At 41.5% G+C, this 21,220-nt stretch overlaps 1 protein-coding gene across 2 annotated transcripts in view; it reads left to right on the top strand.

The window, feature by feature from the left end:
• Positions 1-21,220, top strand: part of WDR25 (WD repeat domain 25) — a 119,180-nt gene that overhangs the window by 64,148 nt on the left and 33,812 nt on the right. For both annotated transcript variants that reach the window (XM_067555169.1, XM_067555171.1), the window contains exon 3: positions 2,344-2,491. In XM_067555169.1, the coding sequence (XP_067411270.1) occupies positions 2,344-2,491 (148 nt within the window). The remainder of the gene's footprint in view (positions 1-2,343; positions 2,492-21,220) is intronic.

Raw genomic sequence — 21,220 nt, 5'->3', positions numbered from 1 at the left:
TCGTGTGCCCCTTCATGCTTTGACTTGTAGGTTCTAAAGTTTCACATTGTTTTGTGTTTGAGTGCAGTTATATTAAAAAAAGAAAACAAAACAAAAAACCCTACATTTGTAGGTTGCACTTTCACGATAAAGATATTGCACTATGGTATTTGTATGAGGTGAATTAAAAAATACTATTTCTTTTGGGTTTTTTTTACAGTACATATATCTGTAATAAAAATAATACTAGGAAGTGAGCACTGTATACACTTAGTATTATATGTTATAATTTAAATATATTTAAAAATGTAGAAAAACATCCAAAAATATTTATAATAAATTTAAATTGGTATTCTATTATTGTTTAACAATGCAATTAAAACTGTGATTAATTACAACTAATTTTTTAAATCTCGCAATTAATTGCAATTATATTTTTTAATCATTTGACACCCTCACTAAAAATAGATAATACTTGCTATAAATACCTTGTGGCAGCTACTTTGATTCTGAAAATCATTACTTTTTTCTTGATCAAATAATTGTTTTTGTTTTAAAATGTGAACTAGAATAAAACATTTCAGAAACGTTAAAGATTAAATAATCTTTTGTTTTTCCTAACAATTTAAAAATTGACAGTAATCAGTAGATGTGGAATTTTCAAAAGTGCTCAGATTGACCTAACTTTGCTCCAATTGAAGTTAAAGAATAAGTAGAGTTAGGCCAGAGTTGAGCACTTTAGAAAACCCTACCTAAGTCTCTATGGCAAAATTCTTATCTCACTCTTAGGCAAAGTTTAAGAGTAGCAAAATGCTACTTGAAATTAATGTTTGCAAGACTGAAAAATCAGGCCTAGCTTACATATAGGCAGATCTCAACATCTGTAGTCTGCCAGGGTTTTTGTTATTCACTACCAAATGCGGTTAATAGAGGGGAACTATGTGGGAGAGAAACAAGAAGTAACAAGCAAGTGTTTGGGTTGTTTTTCACCATGAAAGGAGAAAAGAGGGAATGGCAGTGGGATTGCTGACATGAACTGGCACTGAGAATAGTTTATGAATTTTCAGGAAATTATGTATGCCACATGAAAGCTTATTGTTTTTATTCTTTTGCTAATAAGGCTTTTGACACAGTACCACATGACAGTCTCATAAGCAAACTAGGGAAATGCGGTCTAGGTGAAATTGGTATAAGGGCGGTGTACAAATGTTTGAAAGACTGTATTTAAAGAAGAGTTATCAATGGTTTGCTGTCAGACTGGGAGGGTGTTTCTAGTGGGGTTCTGCAGGGTTCTGTCCTGGGTCCAGTACTATTCAATATTTTCATTATTGACTTAGATAATGGAATAGAGAGTCTTCCTGTAGAATTTGAAGATGACACCAAGCTGGGAGGGGTTGCAAGCACTTTAGAGTACTGGATTAGAATTCAAAATGACCTTGACAAACTGGAGAATTTGTCTGAATTTAACAAAATAAAATTAAATAAAGAAAAGTGTAAAATACTACACTTAAGAGGAAAAATCAAATGCACAACAATGACATGAGGAATAACTTGCTGGGTGATAGTTCTGCTGAAAGAAATCTGGGGGTTCTAGTGGATCACAGATTGAATATGAATCAACAATGTGGTGCTTATATAATTCTGGGGTTTATTAACAGAAGTGTTAAGACATGGGACATGTAAGACATGTAAGACATGGGAGGTAATTGTCCCACTCTACTCGGTACTGATGAAGCCTCAGCTGGAGTACTGTGTCTGAGAGCCACACTTTAGGAAAGATACGGACAAACTGAAGAGAGTCCAGAGGTGAGGAACAAAAGTGATAAAAAATTTAGAGAACATTACCTATGAGGAAAGGTTAAAAAAATGTGCATGTTTAGTCTTGAAAAAAGAAGACCGAGAAGGGACCTGATGGTCTTCAAAACATAAGGGTTGTTATTAAGAGGATGGAGTTCAATTATTCTCCAACTTTCTAACTATAAGGGTAGTTAAATTCTGAAATAGGCTTTGGGAGTTTGAGGAATGCCCATAATTAGAGGTTTTTAAAAAAAGGTTAGACAAACATATGTCAGAGATGGTCTAGGTTTACTTGGTCTTGCCTCAGTGCAGGGGACTGGACTAGACGGTTTCGAGGTCTCTTCCAACCCTACATTTCTATGATTCTGTAAAAATATTTTAATGATTTAAGAGAGTGCAGTATTACTTTAATCCCATCCTCATAGCAAAATCAAATCTGTTAAACTATACAAAGCTTTTTCATATGGGCTAATTTATTTGTTCTAATTCTTTATCAGCAGGTTGAATAATTTAATTACTAGCGGTTTTAAATTTATATTTAGAACTGTCATTATGTTTCTTTTTAAGATATGGAATGCTGTAGATACAGGCTGTTGTTTAAAAACATACACCTGTCACAGTTGTGCTGTTCGAACTGCTCAGTGGTCTTTGTGTGGAAGAAGAATTCTCAGTGGAGGCTTTGATTCTATGCTTCATTTAACAGATGTTGAAACAGGTAAATGTAATTTAAAGTTACATTTTTAACACTATTTTCCACCTTCAGCCAGGATAGCGTGGCATGAGCCTGTTAGCCCTGTTCTCCTGTAAAAGAGGTTGAATCTCAAAAGATCAAGGCCAAAATTCATAAAATGTGGGTATGCAAATGCAGACAGCTATATCCACATTTAAGGCACTGAAATAGATGTGCTAATTTTCAGAAGTATTGAACACCTAAACTAGAGCCTATTATTTTATGTAGGTAGGGCTCCGTTTCACAAAGCACTGAAATAATGTATATAAATAATGTATATAAATGGATTTATATCTGCTTATTCAACAGAGCATTAAGCACATGCTTAACTTTAAAGCTGACATCAGTGAGACCTACACGTGATTAAATTAAGCATATGCTTAAGTGGCTTGCGAGTAGGGATGTGCTTGAAATTAATTAAATAGATAATGTGCTTTGTTCAAGTGGTGCCTAATTACAGATATAGGTTCCTAACTTTAGGACTGAAAGTTTGAAAATTTTGGCCCAAGACCATTAAAAAGTGATTTGTAGAATCACATGAACTTGAGGTGGGACTTGACTTTTGTTACTAGAAGCTTTTGTTACTTCATTTTATCCCCATCCTGCTTCAACAATTTGAAGGGCATATTTAGTGGGTCTTCCAGATCTCCCCACATTCTTTGTTTAGTACATTTAATACATTTTGTCATCAGTCCTGCAATGGCATCCATGCAGCTGAATCCTTGCACTGCAATTGCAGGATTGGGACCTAAAATAGCACCCTGCCATCCAAAGAGATGTACTTTTAATAAATCTTAATAATTTAATCTACACTGAAATACATTTAACTGTTTTATGAGCTTTAAAAGGTTATACTAATAAAGTAGCCTCTGTCTAGTAAGTTTTTTTTTCTGATGTAAAATTACAAATCCCCTTGTAAAATGAGGTCTGATGTCTTTTGGAGAGCAGAATGGCTGCAGATTAAGCATGCAACAGTAAATCCTCTTCTAATGATAAAAGAGAAAGTTCCTTTCCTTACTGTAGGAATTTATTTCTCAAGATTTGTTATGCCATGTGATTTTAAATTCATTCACGGCTATAAGGGCGTTGCTGTATGCTGAGACTGTAAAACACGTATCTACACTGGAATATTGATGGTTCTGGTGTATTCAAGCTAGAATACACAAGCTAGAATTCACACTAGAATAAATGAATTTTAAGTAGATAGCTGGATGGCATTCTGCAGAGGTAATGTACCAAAAATCTAATTTCAAATAGACTTTATTATGTCATCTTTACACCCCCTCCCCGTCTCATTTCAGAGTTATTTTCTTTTTCATTGTCATTCTAATTTGAAACCAACTCTAACTGAACCTAATGAGCTTAAATTCCAGTGCAATGCTCAGGAAGTTATGCATACAATGACTGCTATTGCTAATGGGGATTTGACACAAAGTAAATTTATTCCAGTGTTCTAAATCAATATGGATGAAATCTGTGCGTTATAAAATGTCAATACAAATTCCTAAGAGATCTAATTCTAAGATTATATAGTAATATTTTATGTCTTCTGGCTGCTTGACTTACAGAACTACCATGAATCAACATTTAATTAGAATTCTTTCTTGGATTAATTATTTTTAGAATTTCCTTTGCCTCTCAGGGTAATTTTAATAATAAAATATTGCTAGTGTTTAAGACGATGGCAACATGAGTGGCAAATGAGCTGATTTAGAGCTCAGTATGCTAAGTGGAAACCGTATACTTCTAATCTGTTCAGATTTATGAATTTCTGGCATCTTTAAAGGGCCTAATTTTAAGAGCAGGGTAGCACCTGTAGCTCCTGTTTATTTCAATTGTTCTGTTGATACTCAGTACCTCTGAAAATACCAGCCCCAAGGTGACTAGTAAACCCCCAACAATACAGGTTATATGACCTCTTCCATGCACACCCAGCCCAAACTTCTAGATTTCCTGCAACTTGTAAAGTTACCCTCTTTCTCTCCTACATTTTTAGTAACTCTTTCAGAGAAACAAGGCAAGTAGTTTGCAGCTGGAATCCAAATCAGGTCGCTATAAAAAGCCTCATTTTCATTTGAAAATATGAAGCCAGTTACTAGAATCACATCTGCATTCACAATTCACCCCTTCCTGCTCTTCATTACTGCTGGGATGATTTCTTTTTTGATTAACTTCAGATAGATGTTACAACTATATCTTCATAAAGGTGACTCATTTTTTTGGGGGGCTTTTGTTCTTAATTATCTTTCCTTGCTAGGTTGAACTAACAGTCACTACATTTAAATATAACGAGTGGTGCCATCTGCAATTAGTTGCTTATCCCTAAACTCTGTTCCTTGTGCACTTTGTCCTTGCTGTTCTACTTTTTTCCAGCTATGTTTATTGAACTCTAATCTCTTCTGTCCTCATTTTCAATACAGTTTTTGTGTAAATTGCTATGTTTATTTAGAGAAAGGGAGTATAATAACCCAAATTTACTTAAATCATGTAGAATCCTTTTTAAAGCTGTAGAATAGAACTAGCTTAAAAAACAATTCAGTACATTAAAATGTTATTGATTCTTTGGAAGTATAATTTTTTTGATATTGTTATGCCTTTCCTTAGGTCTAATATCCTTTTACCCTTTATAGCTCTTTTCTTGAAAACTTCCGTGTTCCTAGAATCTAATGGATTAATGTTATAAATTCTTTAAAAATTTGAATACTTGTATGTCATATGAATTAGCATTTCATGTTTGTTCTTATTTCCAATATTACAGGCTATTTATCCTGTATGCCACTGAAAAAACTCTAAGGGTGAAATCCTGAAGCTATTGACGTCAGAGGGCCTGGGATTTCACCTAAAAAAACTTATGAATACCAAATTCTTTGTATTCATATTTAGTACAAACTGCTTCTTTAGGACGCCATCTAAATTAGTCTATTTATAATGAGAAAAATAATTATATTCTTCTTTAGTTTACTGAAACACAAATTTGATATTTAAATATATTTTGAGATGGGACAAATGATTATAGAGCATCAACAAAAATATGTTGACAATCCTGTAACGTCCCTTCCAGACAAATATCTTTAGCAAATACAGTACCTTAATCTCAAAAAGTTGCTAAAGTAAACTTTTATGGTAATTTCACAGTTTGCTGGATGCAAAATATATGCACATGTACAGTTTGCATTTGCATTTTCTACAGATGGGTTCAAAACTTGGTTAAATGCATTCAGGAAGCAGCATAAACACCTAACTTGCTGTGTGTGCCTTCGTTGATTTGATCTCCATGTACATAGAATCACAGTAATTACCTCGTGTGTGTGTTATTTTGTTCATGGACCTAGCCTGCTACACAGTTTGGGGTTGGCTGTAAAAACTGTGTGACACTTGCAGAATTGCTGAACTTTTTCTTTCTTTCTTTTGTTCGTTCAAAATCTAGAAATGACCACATTGGATCAGAATTGTGCTCCAGCTAGCTGATTATCCTGTTTTTCGCAATGGGTGATGTGATACATGCTTCAAAGGAAGTGTTAAAATACCTGTAATAAACAATACTAGCATAATCTGTCTATGACCATGGGACCTCTTAATACCAACTGGCAGTGATCTTAAAGGTTACAGGAATCTCTGTGTCTGGTATTTATATTCTAGTTGACAAAGAGTGTCATGTGAAGTCTCTAAAAACCTATGTAACTCTGTATATCAGTATCGTGAAATGTCTGTATATATACTATGTAAGGAGTTATATATATATATACACTAAAACTTATGCTCTTAAGGTGTGCAACTGGGGGGGCTGGTCACCAGGAAAGGTGAAAAGGAGGGTTTCCCCCGCACTCACAATGTTTATCCATATATCTATTTATATGTAAATTGAGTATTGTCTGATTCACAATGGGCAACCATTTGCATTGTAAGTCAAATGCTAATGAAGAACTGGCAGGGACCTTAGAAGGAAACTAACAGGAAGAAGTAAACAGTGGAGGAAGGTGGAACGCTATCTTGAGGTGCACATCAAAGGTTTGTTCTGGTATATTTGGGGGAAAACTTGTTATGATTTTATTTTATATGTAATCATTGATTTCCAGTATTCTTACTCATGATCACTTGAATCTCTGTTCTTCTTTGAGTGCTTGCTCATGTCCATTCCCAATTAGGTGTATGTGCGCAACATGCACTGGTGCTGGAATTTTTTTCCCTAATGGTACCCATAAGGCCAGCTCTAGCACCCTCTGCAGCAGCGCATGAATGTGCCTGTATAGTAGGAGCTGCTGACTCCCCTTCCTCTCAGTTCCTCCTTACCACCTGTGACAATGCTGGAATGTTTCCTTGCTTCTCCAAGTTCTTCTTCAGCCTAGTGGTTTTTTATTGTTCTAAGTATTGTGACAGGGTCAGACTGGATGGCTACCAGAGTGTGCTAGAAGGCCAATATATCAGCTGTAGGATCAGTAAATCCTTTTTCCCCTGGTAGCTGAGCAGGGCTTACTCCTGGTTAATTAATACACCTGGAGCCCATCAAGGCCCCGCCCAGGACTTGTTAAAAAGCCTCTCCTCCAGAGAAAGGGTGTGGCTGGAGTTGTGGAAATGAAGCGAGCTACCAGAGAGTGTCTGAGTAGGCAAGATGCTGTCAAGAGCCAGGAGGGTTTAGGAGAAGGAGCAGAATGTTGGCAGGAGAGAACCCAGCAGGTACAAAGATTGAGGTAAGGAAAACCCTGCCCAAAGAGGGCAAAGGACCTTTCCTAGGCCTGGAGGACTAAGGGAAGAGACCCTGCCAGAAGGGAGAGATTGAACTGGACATTTGGTTCAGCACTACCATGCCCGTGGGACTGTCAGAGGTCAAGAACCTTTCCTGACAAGGAGGCCAGGAAGGGCCCCTGTCCGAGCAAGGTATGGACATTAAGTCAAGGGGCATGGGAAGTGACCCAGGGAAGCTTTCCTGAAGCCACAGCGTAGGATCTCTGGGCTGGGGCCCGGAGTCGAGGGTGGGACCGCCCCATCCCACCTGGCCATTCACTGGAGGGGCAAGAGCCCCAGCGAAGAGGCAAGGGCCTGTGAAAACCAGAGACAGAAGCAGGAGCCAGCAGGGAACAGCCATCTTAGAGCATCTGCGTTACCCTCACCCACCACTAGAGGGTGGAAGAAACACTAAGGGGTGAAGCAATTCCCTGACCTACTGCTAGAAGGAAGTGCTGGACCCACCGAGGTAGAGGAAGAGCTTTATCACAGTTTATGTAGTTAGTTTATTTGTCGTTAAGTGTTAGTTCATAGAGATATTTTAGGCTAGCAATTGACTCAGAGATGGGGCATGCTCCAGTCACTGGGTTTTAACCCTGTGTTTTGTGTAAGAAGCCTATGCTAGTGAATGACCCATACCAGAGCTGCTTGAAGTGCTTAGGAGAGGCTCACATGCAGGAGAAGTGCAAAATCTGTAAAAGTTTCCAGCCTTGTACCAAGAAGAATTGGGACATTAGATTAAGAGCCCTCTTGATGGAGTTGGCACTCAGGCTATTGTTGGAACTGGGTTGGTTGGGCTCGGCGCTGCATATGTTGGCTTTGGTGCGGAGCGCTCCTCTAACACCATCGTCTTCTTGGCACCGGTCAGTATCTCTGGTGCCAAAAAAGAGGCCAAAGAAGATGTGCGCTGAACGGGGGTGCTCACCGGCACCAAAGTGGGATACAAAGCATGCGGGAGACCAGGCGAGACCCGCTTTGGGCCACCCATGCCCACAAGCCCTAGGGAGATCATCGCCCATCTGGGTCTCAAGCCCCGGCCCAGGCCTGTTGCCGACTCCTGGGACTGGCAAACACCCTTGGCACCTGGCGGTGCCCACTATGCAATAGCATTCCAGGCCAAGAAGGACCTCTTGGCACTTCCCATGCCACCAACACTCTGGGAAGGGAGGCCTCCGCACTGAGATCAGGCAGGCACCTGTGCCCGCAAAGAGTTCATCTAGGGGAAAACCTGCTCTGAGACCTCTGTAGCAATCCCTATCACCACGGCATTGCTCTCCAGCTCGCCAGTGGTCACCAGACTTGTGGCACTGTTCCCTGGAGCCTCACTGCGGAAGGTCAGACTCTCGTCTGTGGTCTCCAGATCCTCGGCGCCAGTCTGTAGAGTGACAGCATTGATCCCCAGAACATCGCTGGTCCCCGGGGCCTGGACGCCAATCAACGGACTCCTGATGCAGTTCTCTGGATTCCTGGCCTCACTCATCAAGTCCATATAAGAAGCCTAAGAACAAAAGCTTGTCACAGGATACCTGGCACCCACGCTCCTGGCACCGCTCCCTGGTACCGGAACACCAGCATTTACTGTACAATGCAGAGGGGCAAATGGTATCGGCACCTCTGTGGTCCCCAAGGAGCAGCTCCTCGGAGTAGGAGGTGACCCCTACCAAGAGGACAATCCTGAACATGATGTACTATATTAACAGGCAAGGGGGGGGCCATATCCCCAGCCCTTTGTCAGGAGGCCTTATGTCTGTGGAATTTCTGTGTGAGTCACAACATCCACCTGGAAGTCGTGCACCTCCCCAGGGTTAGGAATACATTAGCAGACCCCCTCAGCAGATCCTTTTGCTCTCACCACAAGTGGTCGGTGCACCCGGAAGTGGCCAGGCTTGTCTTCCAGAGGTTGGGCACTCCCCAAGTGGACCTCTTGACCAGCAGGTGGAACAGGAAGTGCAATCAGTTTTGTTCCCTGCAGGAGCTCGGTGACAGCTCATTGACTGAAGCTTTTCTCCTGTCATGGTTGGGCAACCTCATGTACACCTTCCCACCAATACTGCTGATCCACAAGGTCCTCATAAAAATCAAGAGAGACAGGGCATGAGTCATCCTGGTAGCCCCAGCGTGGCCACGCCAGCATTGGTTCAGGATGTTACTCGATCTATCCGTAGCCCATCATTGTGCACTCCCATCACGATCACACCTTCTCTTTCAGGACCTGGGTTGTCTGCTTCATCTGGACCTGGCCTCCGTTTATCTGATGGTGTGGATGCTCCATGGCTGAGCCTGGAAGAGTGATCCTGCTCCGTGCAGGTCGAGCAGGTCCTGTTGGGAAGCAGGAAACCTTCCACCATGTTTAATACCTGGCCAAGGGGAAGCTCTTCACCTACTGGGCAGCTCACTGTAATATCTCCCCCACTAAATCACCTATCTAGGCTATCTTGGACTACTGGCTCCATCTAAACCAGGAAGGTTTGGCCTTCTTGTCATATTGGCATTTCATCCCCCAGTACAGGCAAAAGTGGTCTTCTTGCATGAGATGACCGCCAGATTCCTCAGAGGCCTGGAAAGGCTCTTTCCACTGGTACGGGATTCAGTCCCTCAATGGGATCTGAACCTTGTCCTCTCATGACTCACTGGGCCACCCTTTGAGCCATTAGCTTCCTGCTCTCTTATGTACCTATCCTGAATGGTCATATTCTTAGATGCGTCATGTCAATGAGGTGGGTCTTGGACATCAGGGCCCTGACCTTTGAGCCACCTTACACAGTCTTCTACAAAGACAAGGTCCAACTACAACTGGCACCCAGCTTTCCTGTCAAAGGCGATATCCCAATTCCATATTAACCAAGACATTTTCCTACCTGTCCTCTTTCCGAAACCTCACCAGTCCAATGAAGAGAGGCGTCTCCACACTCTTGATGTCAGGAGACCTCTGGCTTTCTACATTGATAGGACTAAGCCTTTCCATAGATCCACGCAACTTTTCATCGTGGTGGCCGAGCAGATGAAAGGACTATCAGTGTCCTCCCAGCGAATTTCATCATGGATCATGGCCTGCATCCGAGCTTGATATGAGAAGGCTGGAGTCACACCTCCAGCTTCTGTGACAGCACACTCAGCAAGGGCTCAGGCGTCACCTGTGGCCTTTCTGGCTCAGATCCCAATACAAGACATCTGTAGAGCCATTACTTGGTCTTCAGTACATACCTTTGGGTCTCACTATGCTATTTTGCAGCAGGCCAGAGACGATGCTGGCTTTGGCATAGCAATGTTACAAATGGCAGGTTTGTGAACTCCTGCCTGCCTCTGGGGATACTGTCGGTGAGTCACCTAATTGGGAATGGACATAAGCAAGAACTCGAAGAAGAAAGAACGGTTACTTACCTTTGTAACTGTTGTTCTTTGAGATGTATTGCTCATGTCCATTACACAACCCACCCTCCTTCCTCTGAGTCAGAGTTACGGCAAGAAGGAACTGAAAGGAAGGGGGGTTGGCAGCGCCCTCTATATGGGCGCATATGCACGCTGCTGCAGAGGGTGCTAGAGCTGGCCTTTGGGTACCACTAGGGGAAAAATTTCCGACACTGGTGCATGTGGTACATAGACACCTAATTGGGAATGGACATGAGCAGCACATCTCAAAGAACAACAGTTACAAAGGTAAGTAACCGTTCTTTCTTTGATAATAAACCTATTCTTGTTTTCACTATAAATATATCTAAGTGCTGTGTGTTTAGTAGAGCTGTGTTCTAAGATATAACTAATAAACTGGTATGTACTGTTCCTTTTTGGAACAGCAGGGCTGGTAAGTCTGTACAGAGTTTAGTGGATTACGGGCTGGACAGAACAGGGAATGCTCCAGGGATTCGGGGGTTGGTATGTGCCTATTGCTTACCTATATAGAGAGAGCGAGGATAGTGCTTATGTGCCAGAAGCTGATGGTTTTAGGGAGCTGACCTGCAGCAGGCACAGACAAAACTTTCCTCATTCTAAGGGCAGGTGGAGGTGAGGTGCCTTACGACCCTTGGTACCCCTGGGGAGTGTCACTTTGTCTATAAGGGAAGTTTCTTCCTAACCCCTCCAAGCCTTCATGATTGGTGTATGCCCCAAAGCACAAGGGTTTATTAGTTATGGAGATACTATATTTCACAGTTTTACAATTTGCTTCTAAAATTGTCTACTGCTTTTCACATCTGAGGTTTTGCACATGCTAAAAACTCAGTTGTGTGTGTTCAAACTGCATTTGTGCATGCAAATTGAGGGTACCCACACAAATCAAAGTGACTTTACATGCCAAAACATTGATGTGGAAAATTGCAAACACTTGCAGAGAGAATGTGTTGACATTGCTTGGAAATTTGGCTTTGTGCATCTACAAGATGCATTCTATCTGCTAATCTATTTTAGGTTTTTCTTAGGCATCTATCACCATGTACTATGCTAAATGTATAGTGTTTATTAAGAGTGAATTTGAGGAGTCTGCTTGTGGAAGCCCAAAGGAAGAGTGCGGAAGAGAAGGGAAAGGAGAGAAATATTACATTAACTGTTGCCTTGTAATGTTATGAAAAGTAATATGAGCTCTTGAGAAGAAAATAATTGTACTGCATACAGTAAATGCAAAGTATTATACATAGGACACTGGAAGGTGGTAGAAAGCTTTTTATTTCTTGACATAGAAATCCCCTTTCCTTGCTTCAAGAAATAGAACTGATGGACATGAGATAAAAACCCATAGCTTGCAGTCCTTATGCAAGCAAAACTCCCTCAGTATTTAATGGAAGTTTTGCATGTGTAATGGCTATAGGATGGAGACTCCTGCTTTAGTGAGGTTCAAAATAGAACGTTTGCTTTAATTTTTTAAAACTCAGTCTGTCTAAAAGTCATCCATTAGTCTGACATCAAAATAATAGGCTCTGACTTTGTTTTAGTATGTCTCTCTTTAAAATTGTCATTCAGATACTGTAAAGTAAGTGCTTGATCCAGCAAGCGCTTAAATAGGAATTTAAGGTTACTCATGTGAGTAGTCCCTTTGACTTCTATGAGTATACTCATATGAATAAAAATTACCCATGCACTTAAGCTCTTGCAGGATGAGGGACTGTGGCGGAGCATCTGCCCCACACTGGCCAGGAAGGGGTTAAGAGAGCCCTTGAGACGCAGCTAATGGGAAGGAGCTGCGGGATAGCCTATCAGGGCCTGGGAGCCCAGTATATAAGGGAGCTGCCAAGCAGAACAGGGTTAGTCAGTCCCAGGAGCTGCAGGAGAGAAGGCTGGCTACTCTGCAGGAGGAAGGAGGTCAGCACCCGGGACAGAGCAGTGGCTGACTGCTGGAGTTCTGCAAAGATGCCCTGATACATGCGTGGAAGAAGTACTTGGGCTGTGAGGAAGTGGCACAACCGTGAACGTGGGTGTCTGCTTGAGCTATTCCCCAGATCACCAGCAGGAGGTACCAGTATAGCAGTGAGTGCTGCGAGTCCATCACAGGTGGTGGAGAATGCAGGCAAGTGGTCACCCCGATACAAAGGGTGGGACAGCAGACTGTGGGACTAAGCGCCAGGATTAGTAATTGAGAGACAGAGCGGGGTCGGAATGATGGAGCCGCAATATGTGGAGACACTTTTGGCTGAGGTGAGCAAAACCCTCCCTAGCTGGGCCAAGGACTGGCCAACCCCAGCGAAGGGGACAGATAAACAGTCTGGGCAAAACTTTACTGCTGACACAGATCCTGGAGAGCCAGCAGAGACTATGGGAGGCGAACTGGTGCTTAGAAGAATACTTGCTCGAGGTGGCAGAGCAGCAGCACTACCTAGTTTGGAGCTGGAGAGGAGAGAGAGAAAAAGACCATAAGTGCTGAAGATATGAGAGAGGACCCAAGGTCTGGAGGCAGACAGCCCAACCAAAGTATTCTTACCTCTGTGACCAGCTGGGTCACCTGCAGGGGAGCTGCCCCTATGGAGGGGGTGGTGAAAGCCTCACCTGGAGAGCGGGGTGGAAAGGAAGCCCAAGAGAATTCCACCTGTGAAGGGAACTGGGTGGGGGTGGGTATGTTGGTCCTGTGGGCTCGAAGGGCACCAACGGAGGGAATGCCTAGACAGGAACAAAAAGGAAAAGGCCAGTCCAAGGGAAGGGGCTGAGTAAGGGCTGCCTGTGGCCTGGAAGAGATCAGAGATATTTCTGGTGCCAGGAGCAGGGCATTTAAAAAGGCATTGCCTCCTGAAGCAAAAGTCGGTAAGAAAGGGATGCCTGGGAGCCAGGCTAGGTCTGAGACTGACCAATGGCATGGCCCAGTAGGGACTGAGGGCCTGCCTGAGAGGCATCTCCCACACGCAGCTGGGTGCGAAAGGGAGAAACTGGATAAGATGACAGGGACAGAGAGGGCCCAGTTAGATAAGGGAACCCACGTGAAAGCAGAACAGGCTGAGGAAGTGACCCAGACCCTGGAGAGGGTGGCAAGGGATTCAGTGGGACAGATCAGAGAGCTACAGGAGAAGCTGGTAGCTATGGAACAAGTGTTGAAGGAAAAGGAGGAGGTGTGCCTGCACTTGAAGGACACGGAGAAGCAGAGGGAGACCCTGAAAGGCCATCTCCAGGTGGCACAGAGCATGAGGCTTCCCTATCCCCCAGGGTGGCAGTCTTGAGGGGGAAGGTGTGTGGCAGGGCATCTGCCCCACACTGGTCAAGAAAAGGTTAAGAGAGCCCTAGGAGAAGCAGTCAATGGGAAGGAGCTGTGGGATAACCAGCCAGGGCCTGGGAGCCCAGTATATAAAGGAGCTGCCAAGCAGAACAGGATCAGTCAATCCCAGGAGCTCTGGGAGGGAAGGCTGGCTGCCCTGAAGATAGAAGGTCAGCACCTGGGACAGAGCAGTGGCTGACTCCTGGAGCTCAGAAGAGCAGATGCCCTGTTACAATGGCGAAGAGGTCCTGGGGCTACAGGGAAGTGGCCCAGGAAAGTCTTTCAAGGAGTTGGGGGAGAGGCAGTGAAAGCTAGCCGCACGTAGAGTCCCTGGGCCAGGACCTGGAATAGTGGGCAGGCCCAGGTCCCTTCCTGTCTCCCTCAGACTGCCATTGGAGTGGTGGTAGACTGCACAGCCACTTAAGTAAGTGACAGAACCAGGACTGCAGGGGAAGTGGCACACCCGTGGACATGTACATCTACTTGAGCTATTCCCCAGATCACCAGCAGGAGGTGCTAGTCTGGCAGTGAGTGCTGAGAGTCCGTCATAGGGACTAATACTAATATTAGATCAAAAATACAACTGAGATATTCTATTGCTGTATTTGTTAGGGTTTCTTAAATTTACGTTTCTCACCTTTCCAGATTTTTCAACAATATACAAAACCTACAAAAATGGTTATATACAAAAAAGGTACTTCTGTTCTTTTTCAGGGACATATTTCAATGAGCAAATTACATCCCAGTGCAGTGAATACAACAATGAACATAAGCAATAACATTTCTTACACACACATTTACTATAGAAATCAGTGGAAAATATGTTGTCTACAACATCTCAAAGGTTATTTCTTGCTGTTTTTCACTGTCTTGTTTTAGATATAATTTTTCATTATAAAAATGAAGCCCTTCTGTTTTCTATGCTAATAATATCACATCTGCGGACCCTTTCCATATTCCATGAATCAGTTAGAGAAAATGTTCTGGTTACTCAACCACTCCTTGCTGCTATCTATTTTTCACTCCCCTTCCTCCCCATCAAAAACAGTTGAGGTGATCCATAATTTACATAGATATAGCCACATTTTCTACAACTGCATGAAAGGTTATGTTTTCAGAAAGTTAGCACTAAAGTTTAAAACAACTGCTCCTATATATCACTTATTATTTACTCCTCATACACTGTTTAAACTACTGTCCATTATTTTTAGATATAATTCATATGCTCAGCAAACTTTAATAGGCCAATACTGTTTTTCTTTATTTTTCTATAACTGTGTGTGTATGCACAGCTATAGAAAGATATATATAACATGTATATATCAGTAAATATCATGTATCAATACAAGGCATAAAAGGAATACTGCAATCACATATGTAGAATTCTGACAAAGGTAACATTATTTACATGCGAGGGATACCATTCAGTCTTTCATATTATGGTAGCAACATTGCTCCAGGATGGTCAGGAGCACTTTACTAATTGTACTTCAAATTGCCTAACATAACAATTACATTACAGCTCATGAATTTAATATGCACCTCCCTCATAAGTACATTGGGTCTCTTAGTACCCTGGTTTGTGCTACTAAAATTACATCTAGCTTTAAAGGAAAATGTAGATTACTTAAAATAGTTTTTTAAATGTGATAGGTTTTTTGCTTGTTTTATTGTATAGAACTTCATAGAGTCCCTCAGTAGTGATACTTTGCACTGCCAAGTGGGATACCTAGATTTGATTTCTTGTCTTGGTGGTCCTGCTGACAGTTCTTTCTTTCTTTCTTTATTTGTATTTGTGAGTGTGTCAGTTTTAGAAGTCAGAGATGATAAGCCCAGCAAGGTTGATGTAGCCCTCCTTTTTTATTATGAAGATTTTTGGTAGTAGGGTTTTGTCTAGATGTCCTTGAAATTTTTTTTTCCTCCCAGCCATTGTTGAGTAGCAACATACTGAATACTGTTTAAGTGTCATTCTCCATTTGAGATGTGACCATGTTTCATTGATTTTGTATTCATAGTGTGTGAAGTGCTTTGGGAGAAAAAAGGATGAAAATATTATTTATTAGTATGGAGGCATTTTGAAGGGTGTACAGCTCTTCAGCTGGAAAAAACCTATAAAACATATCCAATGTTCAAGTTTTAGGTTCATTTTAAAGGTTAAAAAGTTTGAATAATTTAAATTCATCTGAATGGCTGGACGATAAGTCTTTGTCACATTTAGCAGGATTTTAAGCTGTACAGATTCCAAGACACGCTACCTAGAGAGTATTTCCAAAAATGTTACACTGTTCTTCAGCAGTGTAGTATGGCCTTTTGAAATAACTCACCACAGGTGGAATTTTCAAATGTGCCGTGCTCTCATTGAAGGCAATGAGAATTTTACTGTTGATCTCAGTGGGAGAACAGTTAGGTGAATACAGAGTGCTTTTGAAATCCAACCATAACTGGTAACATACTGTTACACTATCATGTGCCCTCCCTCCCCGGGCCCAGCTCCTATGCCAGGAGCAGGGAGAGGCCAACTCTATGCTATAAAATGGAAGAATTCTGCAAAGGCCATTTACATTCCTTTTATGACCCCATAATGCCAGAACAGCATAAATGGGCTGCAACATATGGGAGAACGGGACATTTTGTCATGTCGTGTCTGGACAGGACCAAACCACATTTAAGAATCACGCTATCGACCTGCAAAGCTTTCTGTGCAGAGTGACAATAGTCAATCATATCAGATGCAAATTAAAAGTTCTCTCATGTCATCAATTTACTTTTAATTTGTAGTTTTCATTTAAAAATAGTAGAACAAAGCCCCCACTATGAGGTTATATTTTACAAAGGTGTAAAAATATGGCTATATTGGTAAAGTAACTAAAACTAATAAAGAGACAAAATAGGAAAAAACTAAAGCTAAATTAATTCTAGCAATATAATTAGTCATATCTCTGGTAAAATCATTTAGCAAGATTTGAGCCTGCCAGCATATTGACACAGTAAATATTTTGGGTGAAATCTTGGCCCCACTGAAGTAGATACCAAAATTCACCATTCAGCAAAACAGCATCTTGCAGGAACAAGTTCTACAATCTGGAAAAAGGGGTAAACAGTGAGGTGGCAAAATTTCCAAATGATATAAAATTACTCAGATTAGTTCAGTCCGAAGAGTTACAAAGGGCTCTCATAAAACTGGGTGACTGAGCAACAAAATGGCAGATGATATTCATTGTTGATAAATGCAAAGTAATGCAGATTGGAAGACATAATGTTATCCAAATAACAAATATCACAGGGTCTTTTTCAGGGGATAAGGCAACAAGTCACCTTTATTGTGAACACAGAAATTTGGCAAATAGTATCAATAGAAAGAAAAGAATTAACACTGTAACAACATCAATATTGTTCTTTACTTTAGTGAAATAGTATTAATGTAAACACTAGGAAAACAGTATTAACGTGGTATCAATACTACAATTACAGAGACACATGTTTCAATTGGTACTTTCATTCACACTCACACACACTGACAGGCATACAAAGACAGGGAAACAACAAGCGTACATAGGGGTCTCATAGATGTTATAGTTACCAGTCTCTTGGTGCTCGTGATAGTCACTGGCCAGGTGACCATAGCAGGAGGATGAGGAGCAAGGTTCTGCCGATGCGCATCAGTACTCCTGGCTGGTGTGGTGATGTAGACCCGAACCTCCAGCCTTCATCTTTCTGTCCCATTTTATAGGGAAAAGACCCCATGTAAGTCTATGGGTTTTGCACTGTCATGCTGCAACTGGATTTTTTTTTTTTGGTGTGATTCTTAATCACCCACATTCTTGCAAGCCTGATCCGATTTTGTCCTTTGAAATGGGCTGGCTTCAAAGTTATCAGGGTGGACTCCTCTTCGGCCAGTTGATTATCTTCTCTCCTTTCTTCTTCCCTCAAATGTTTTAGGTGAGGCTAGTGTTTTCTTCATTTGTTTCGACATCCCTTACTCATACCAATTGTTCAATCACTCTCCCTGTCTACACCCACCCCAATTGCTCAGCCATTCACACTCCAATCACTCAGTGCCAACTCCTAGCTGAAGAACTTACATATTATTTTTAAAGCAAATCTTATTTCATTTTTGACAGTGTCTTTTACAATTGAAAGCATTTATATGACATTTCACACTGTGACTTCTTATACTTAAAATAGGGTTTTTACAAATATATTGAAAGTGGGTAAAATTAATAGATAAAATGGTCAGTGGAGTGGTTTTACAATCTTAAAACAAATAGAATTATAGAGAGTAAGGGCAGACTTGAATGTTATGCAGTAAATAGATATTTTAGAAAGACTGAAGTGAACATTTCAAAGGGTAGAACAATAAGAGTCAGTTGAGGTTTTAGCTTTTGATTAAATGTACAGTGTATCAGGCTGAAGTGCCTTTTGGTATGGGGGACGGTGTTTGTGGTTCTGTTCTTTCATGTATTTTTCAAAAACAAGATTTGGCCAACAATAATCCCAACTGTATATACAAAATGATGGTATATAAATTACCTGTTACCACTCCAGAAAGAAATCTTGGAGTCATTATGGATAGTTCTCTGAAAAGAACTGCACAATGTACACTGGTAGTCATAAAATGTTAGGAATCACTAGGAAAGGGATAGATAATAAGACAGTTAATATCATAATGCCACTACATGGTACGCCCACATCTTGAATGTTGCATGCAGTTCTGGTCACCTCATCTCAAAAAAAGATATATTAGAATTGGAAAAGGTACAGAGAAAGGCAACAAAATTGATTAAGGGTATGAAACGGTATCCATATGAGGAGAGATTATAAAGATGGGGACTGTTCATCTTAGAAAAGAAACGACTAAGGGGAGGATGTGATAGAGGTCTATAAAATCATGAATGTTGTGGAGAAAGTGCATAAGGAAGTGTTATTTACTCTTTCACATAACACAAAAACCAGGGGTCACCCAATGAAATTAAGAGGCAGCAGGACTAAAATAAACAAAAGGAAGTTCTTCTTCACACAACACATAATCAATCTGTGGAACTCATTACCAGGGGATGTTGCAAAGTCCAAAACTGTTAAGGGGTTCAAAAAAGAATTAGATACATTCATGGAGGATAGATCCATTAATGGCTATTAGACAAAATGGTCAGGGGTGCAACCCCATGCTCTGGGTTCCCCTAGCCTCTGATTGCCAGAAGCTGGGAGTGGATGACAGGGATTGGATCACTTGATGCTTGCCTATTCTGTTCATTCCCTCTGCAGCACCTGGCATTGGCCACTGTCAGAAGACAGCATACTGGGCTAGATGGACAACTGGTCTGACTCAATATGGCTGTTCTTATGGAGTCTTCAGATGGTTTATAGCTACCTTCTCCCCACCCCTGTTGGTTGAAGAGGTAGGGTGGGATAAGTGGAGGTGGAGAGCACCATTTTATGCTTCATTCTCAGCCCATGGAGTAGTCCTTAGCGGATCACTCTAGCCCAGCACAATTTAGAATTCTCTAAATTATGCTGGGGTAAACTTTGGCTCCCAGTCTTGTCAAGTAAGTAGACACTCATTAGTAGCAATATATTAGTGCCCTTTTGCTATTTTGCTTCTAAGTGGCTGTAATGGAGATTGTCGACAATTCACAGCAGGGAGAATGTTCCCAGAGGTAATGTTGCTCATAAGCGGTGGTTGCTCTTACAAGATGTTGCTGCAAAGAAGCACCCACTGTATCAGAAGAGTTGTACAGATGGCAGAGCTACCTCTGATAACTTGGCACAACTAAGATCTGAACCCAAATTTCTTCAGTATTGTTGCCCCATTTTGACCAGAGCAGCTAGTCAACATTTCTGTGCCCTGGGGATGTTCCAGTTGGAAGTAGAAATTATGCAGTCATGCAGTTCTGTTTAATTACAAAGACTGTACAAAATCCTGTGTCTCTGAATGCAGGAGTATCAAACAGCAGAAAACAGCTTCTTTTGCTCAGCACCAAGAGCACCCTTTTCAGCCTGCTTCTTTGATCCAAAAAACCTTTGTTCAGGTTTCTCCAGGGTCAGCCACTGTGCTTTCAGTTGATCCTTTAGGCTCTCTCCACATTTTTCTGTTCTGCCTTCCCTCCTCACACATACTGACCCAAAACAATACTTAGCCAAAAGCTCCTGGGTGGGTTTACACACTCCTTTTGTGTCTAGTGGGGGTTGTAACTCAATTCATAACAAGGTTTCACCTCAGCTCATAACAGTACAATATTAGGGTATTGGTTATGTCTGATACAGTGGGAAGTATCATGTTTCTATGGCACTAGAGTTTCCTTCCATGTCCATGAGTCCATGTTCTTCAGAGCCGTAACTTAAAGCACCTGTAACTTTCCTGAAATAATCTCCTGACTTCCCACATCTCCCCGCATCCCGGCACCAGTTTAAGAAGAGAATTTGGCTGCTGTAATCCATCCAACTCCTACATTCTTCAACAGCTCCTTCCTCACAGCACACACATCAAATTCAAGTTACTATGATCTTCCTTTGTAACTATTTTGATTAAAGTAGCATGTATGGTCCTCAATCAAGGGTCAAAAATCACTGTTCTAAAGCTGTACAAACAACTAGAGAATAGTCCCTGTCCTAGAGATTTTACAGTCTAGGATTATAACAAAATGCAACAGGTGGATGAAACAGATTAATGGGGTGGACAGGGAATGGCAGGATGAGGTCATCTGAAAATGAGCAAGTTTTCAATAATAAGTAGTAGTCTCAGCTTGCCATCAGCCTACTCATCACCTCTGCCTTTCCAGTGTCTCACTTCTTAACTTTATTTGACAAGGTTGAATGGCCCAGTAGCCATGGCAAATTGCAAGTTTTACACACTCTTGGGAATTGAGGGGTAGCAGGCATGTCCAGCTGTTTGACACTGCAATTGTAGTAGCTAATTAAAGTGGGTATCAGAGTGTATTAGATATTATGGACACATGAAGTATTCAAAGACTGTTGTATCAACTTTATAAATGTTATGTGTATCTTTATGTGCTAGAAATTATATTCTGGCTCTACAGGGGAGTTATAGTGTTTCCTGCAGAATCTAAAATCACTGGAAGTGGGGGAGGTAATTAATGCAAATCTGTAGGCAGGTTACAAATCTGGAAATCTCATCCCCTGAGGAAAACTGTACGTATTAGTTTGACCTGGTTCAAGAGGCCTGACAAAAAGAGAACTGAAAATGATATAAAATGACCACCCACGCATAGGGAAGGAGGTCACTCTCACCTGATTGAACAGCTGACATGAGACTGTGACCCAGTGGGACAGGCCCTGCGAGAGGACCTGAAATACTTTGAAACCTT

Source organism: Emydura macquarii, unplaced genomic scaffold (genome assembly GCF_026122565.2).
Source record: "Emydura macquarii macquarii isolate MOO-44397 ecotype Brisbane River unplaced genomic scaffold, CSIRO-AGI_Emac_v2 contig_1551, whole genome shotgun sequence".
NCBI classification, from domain to species: domain Eukaryota; kingdom Metazoa; phylum Chordata; order Testudines; family Chelidae; genus Emydura; species Emydura macquarii.
This window is presented reverse-complemented; position numbering and strand designations above follow the sequence as displayed.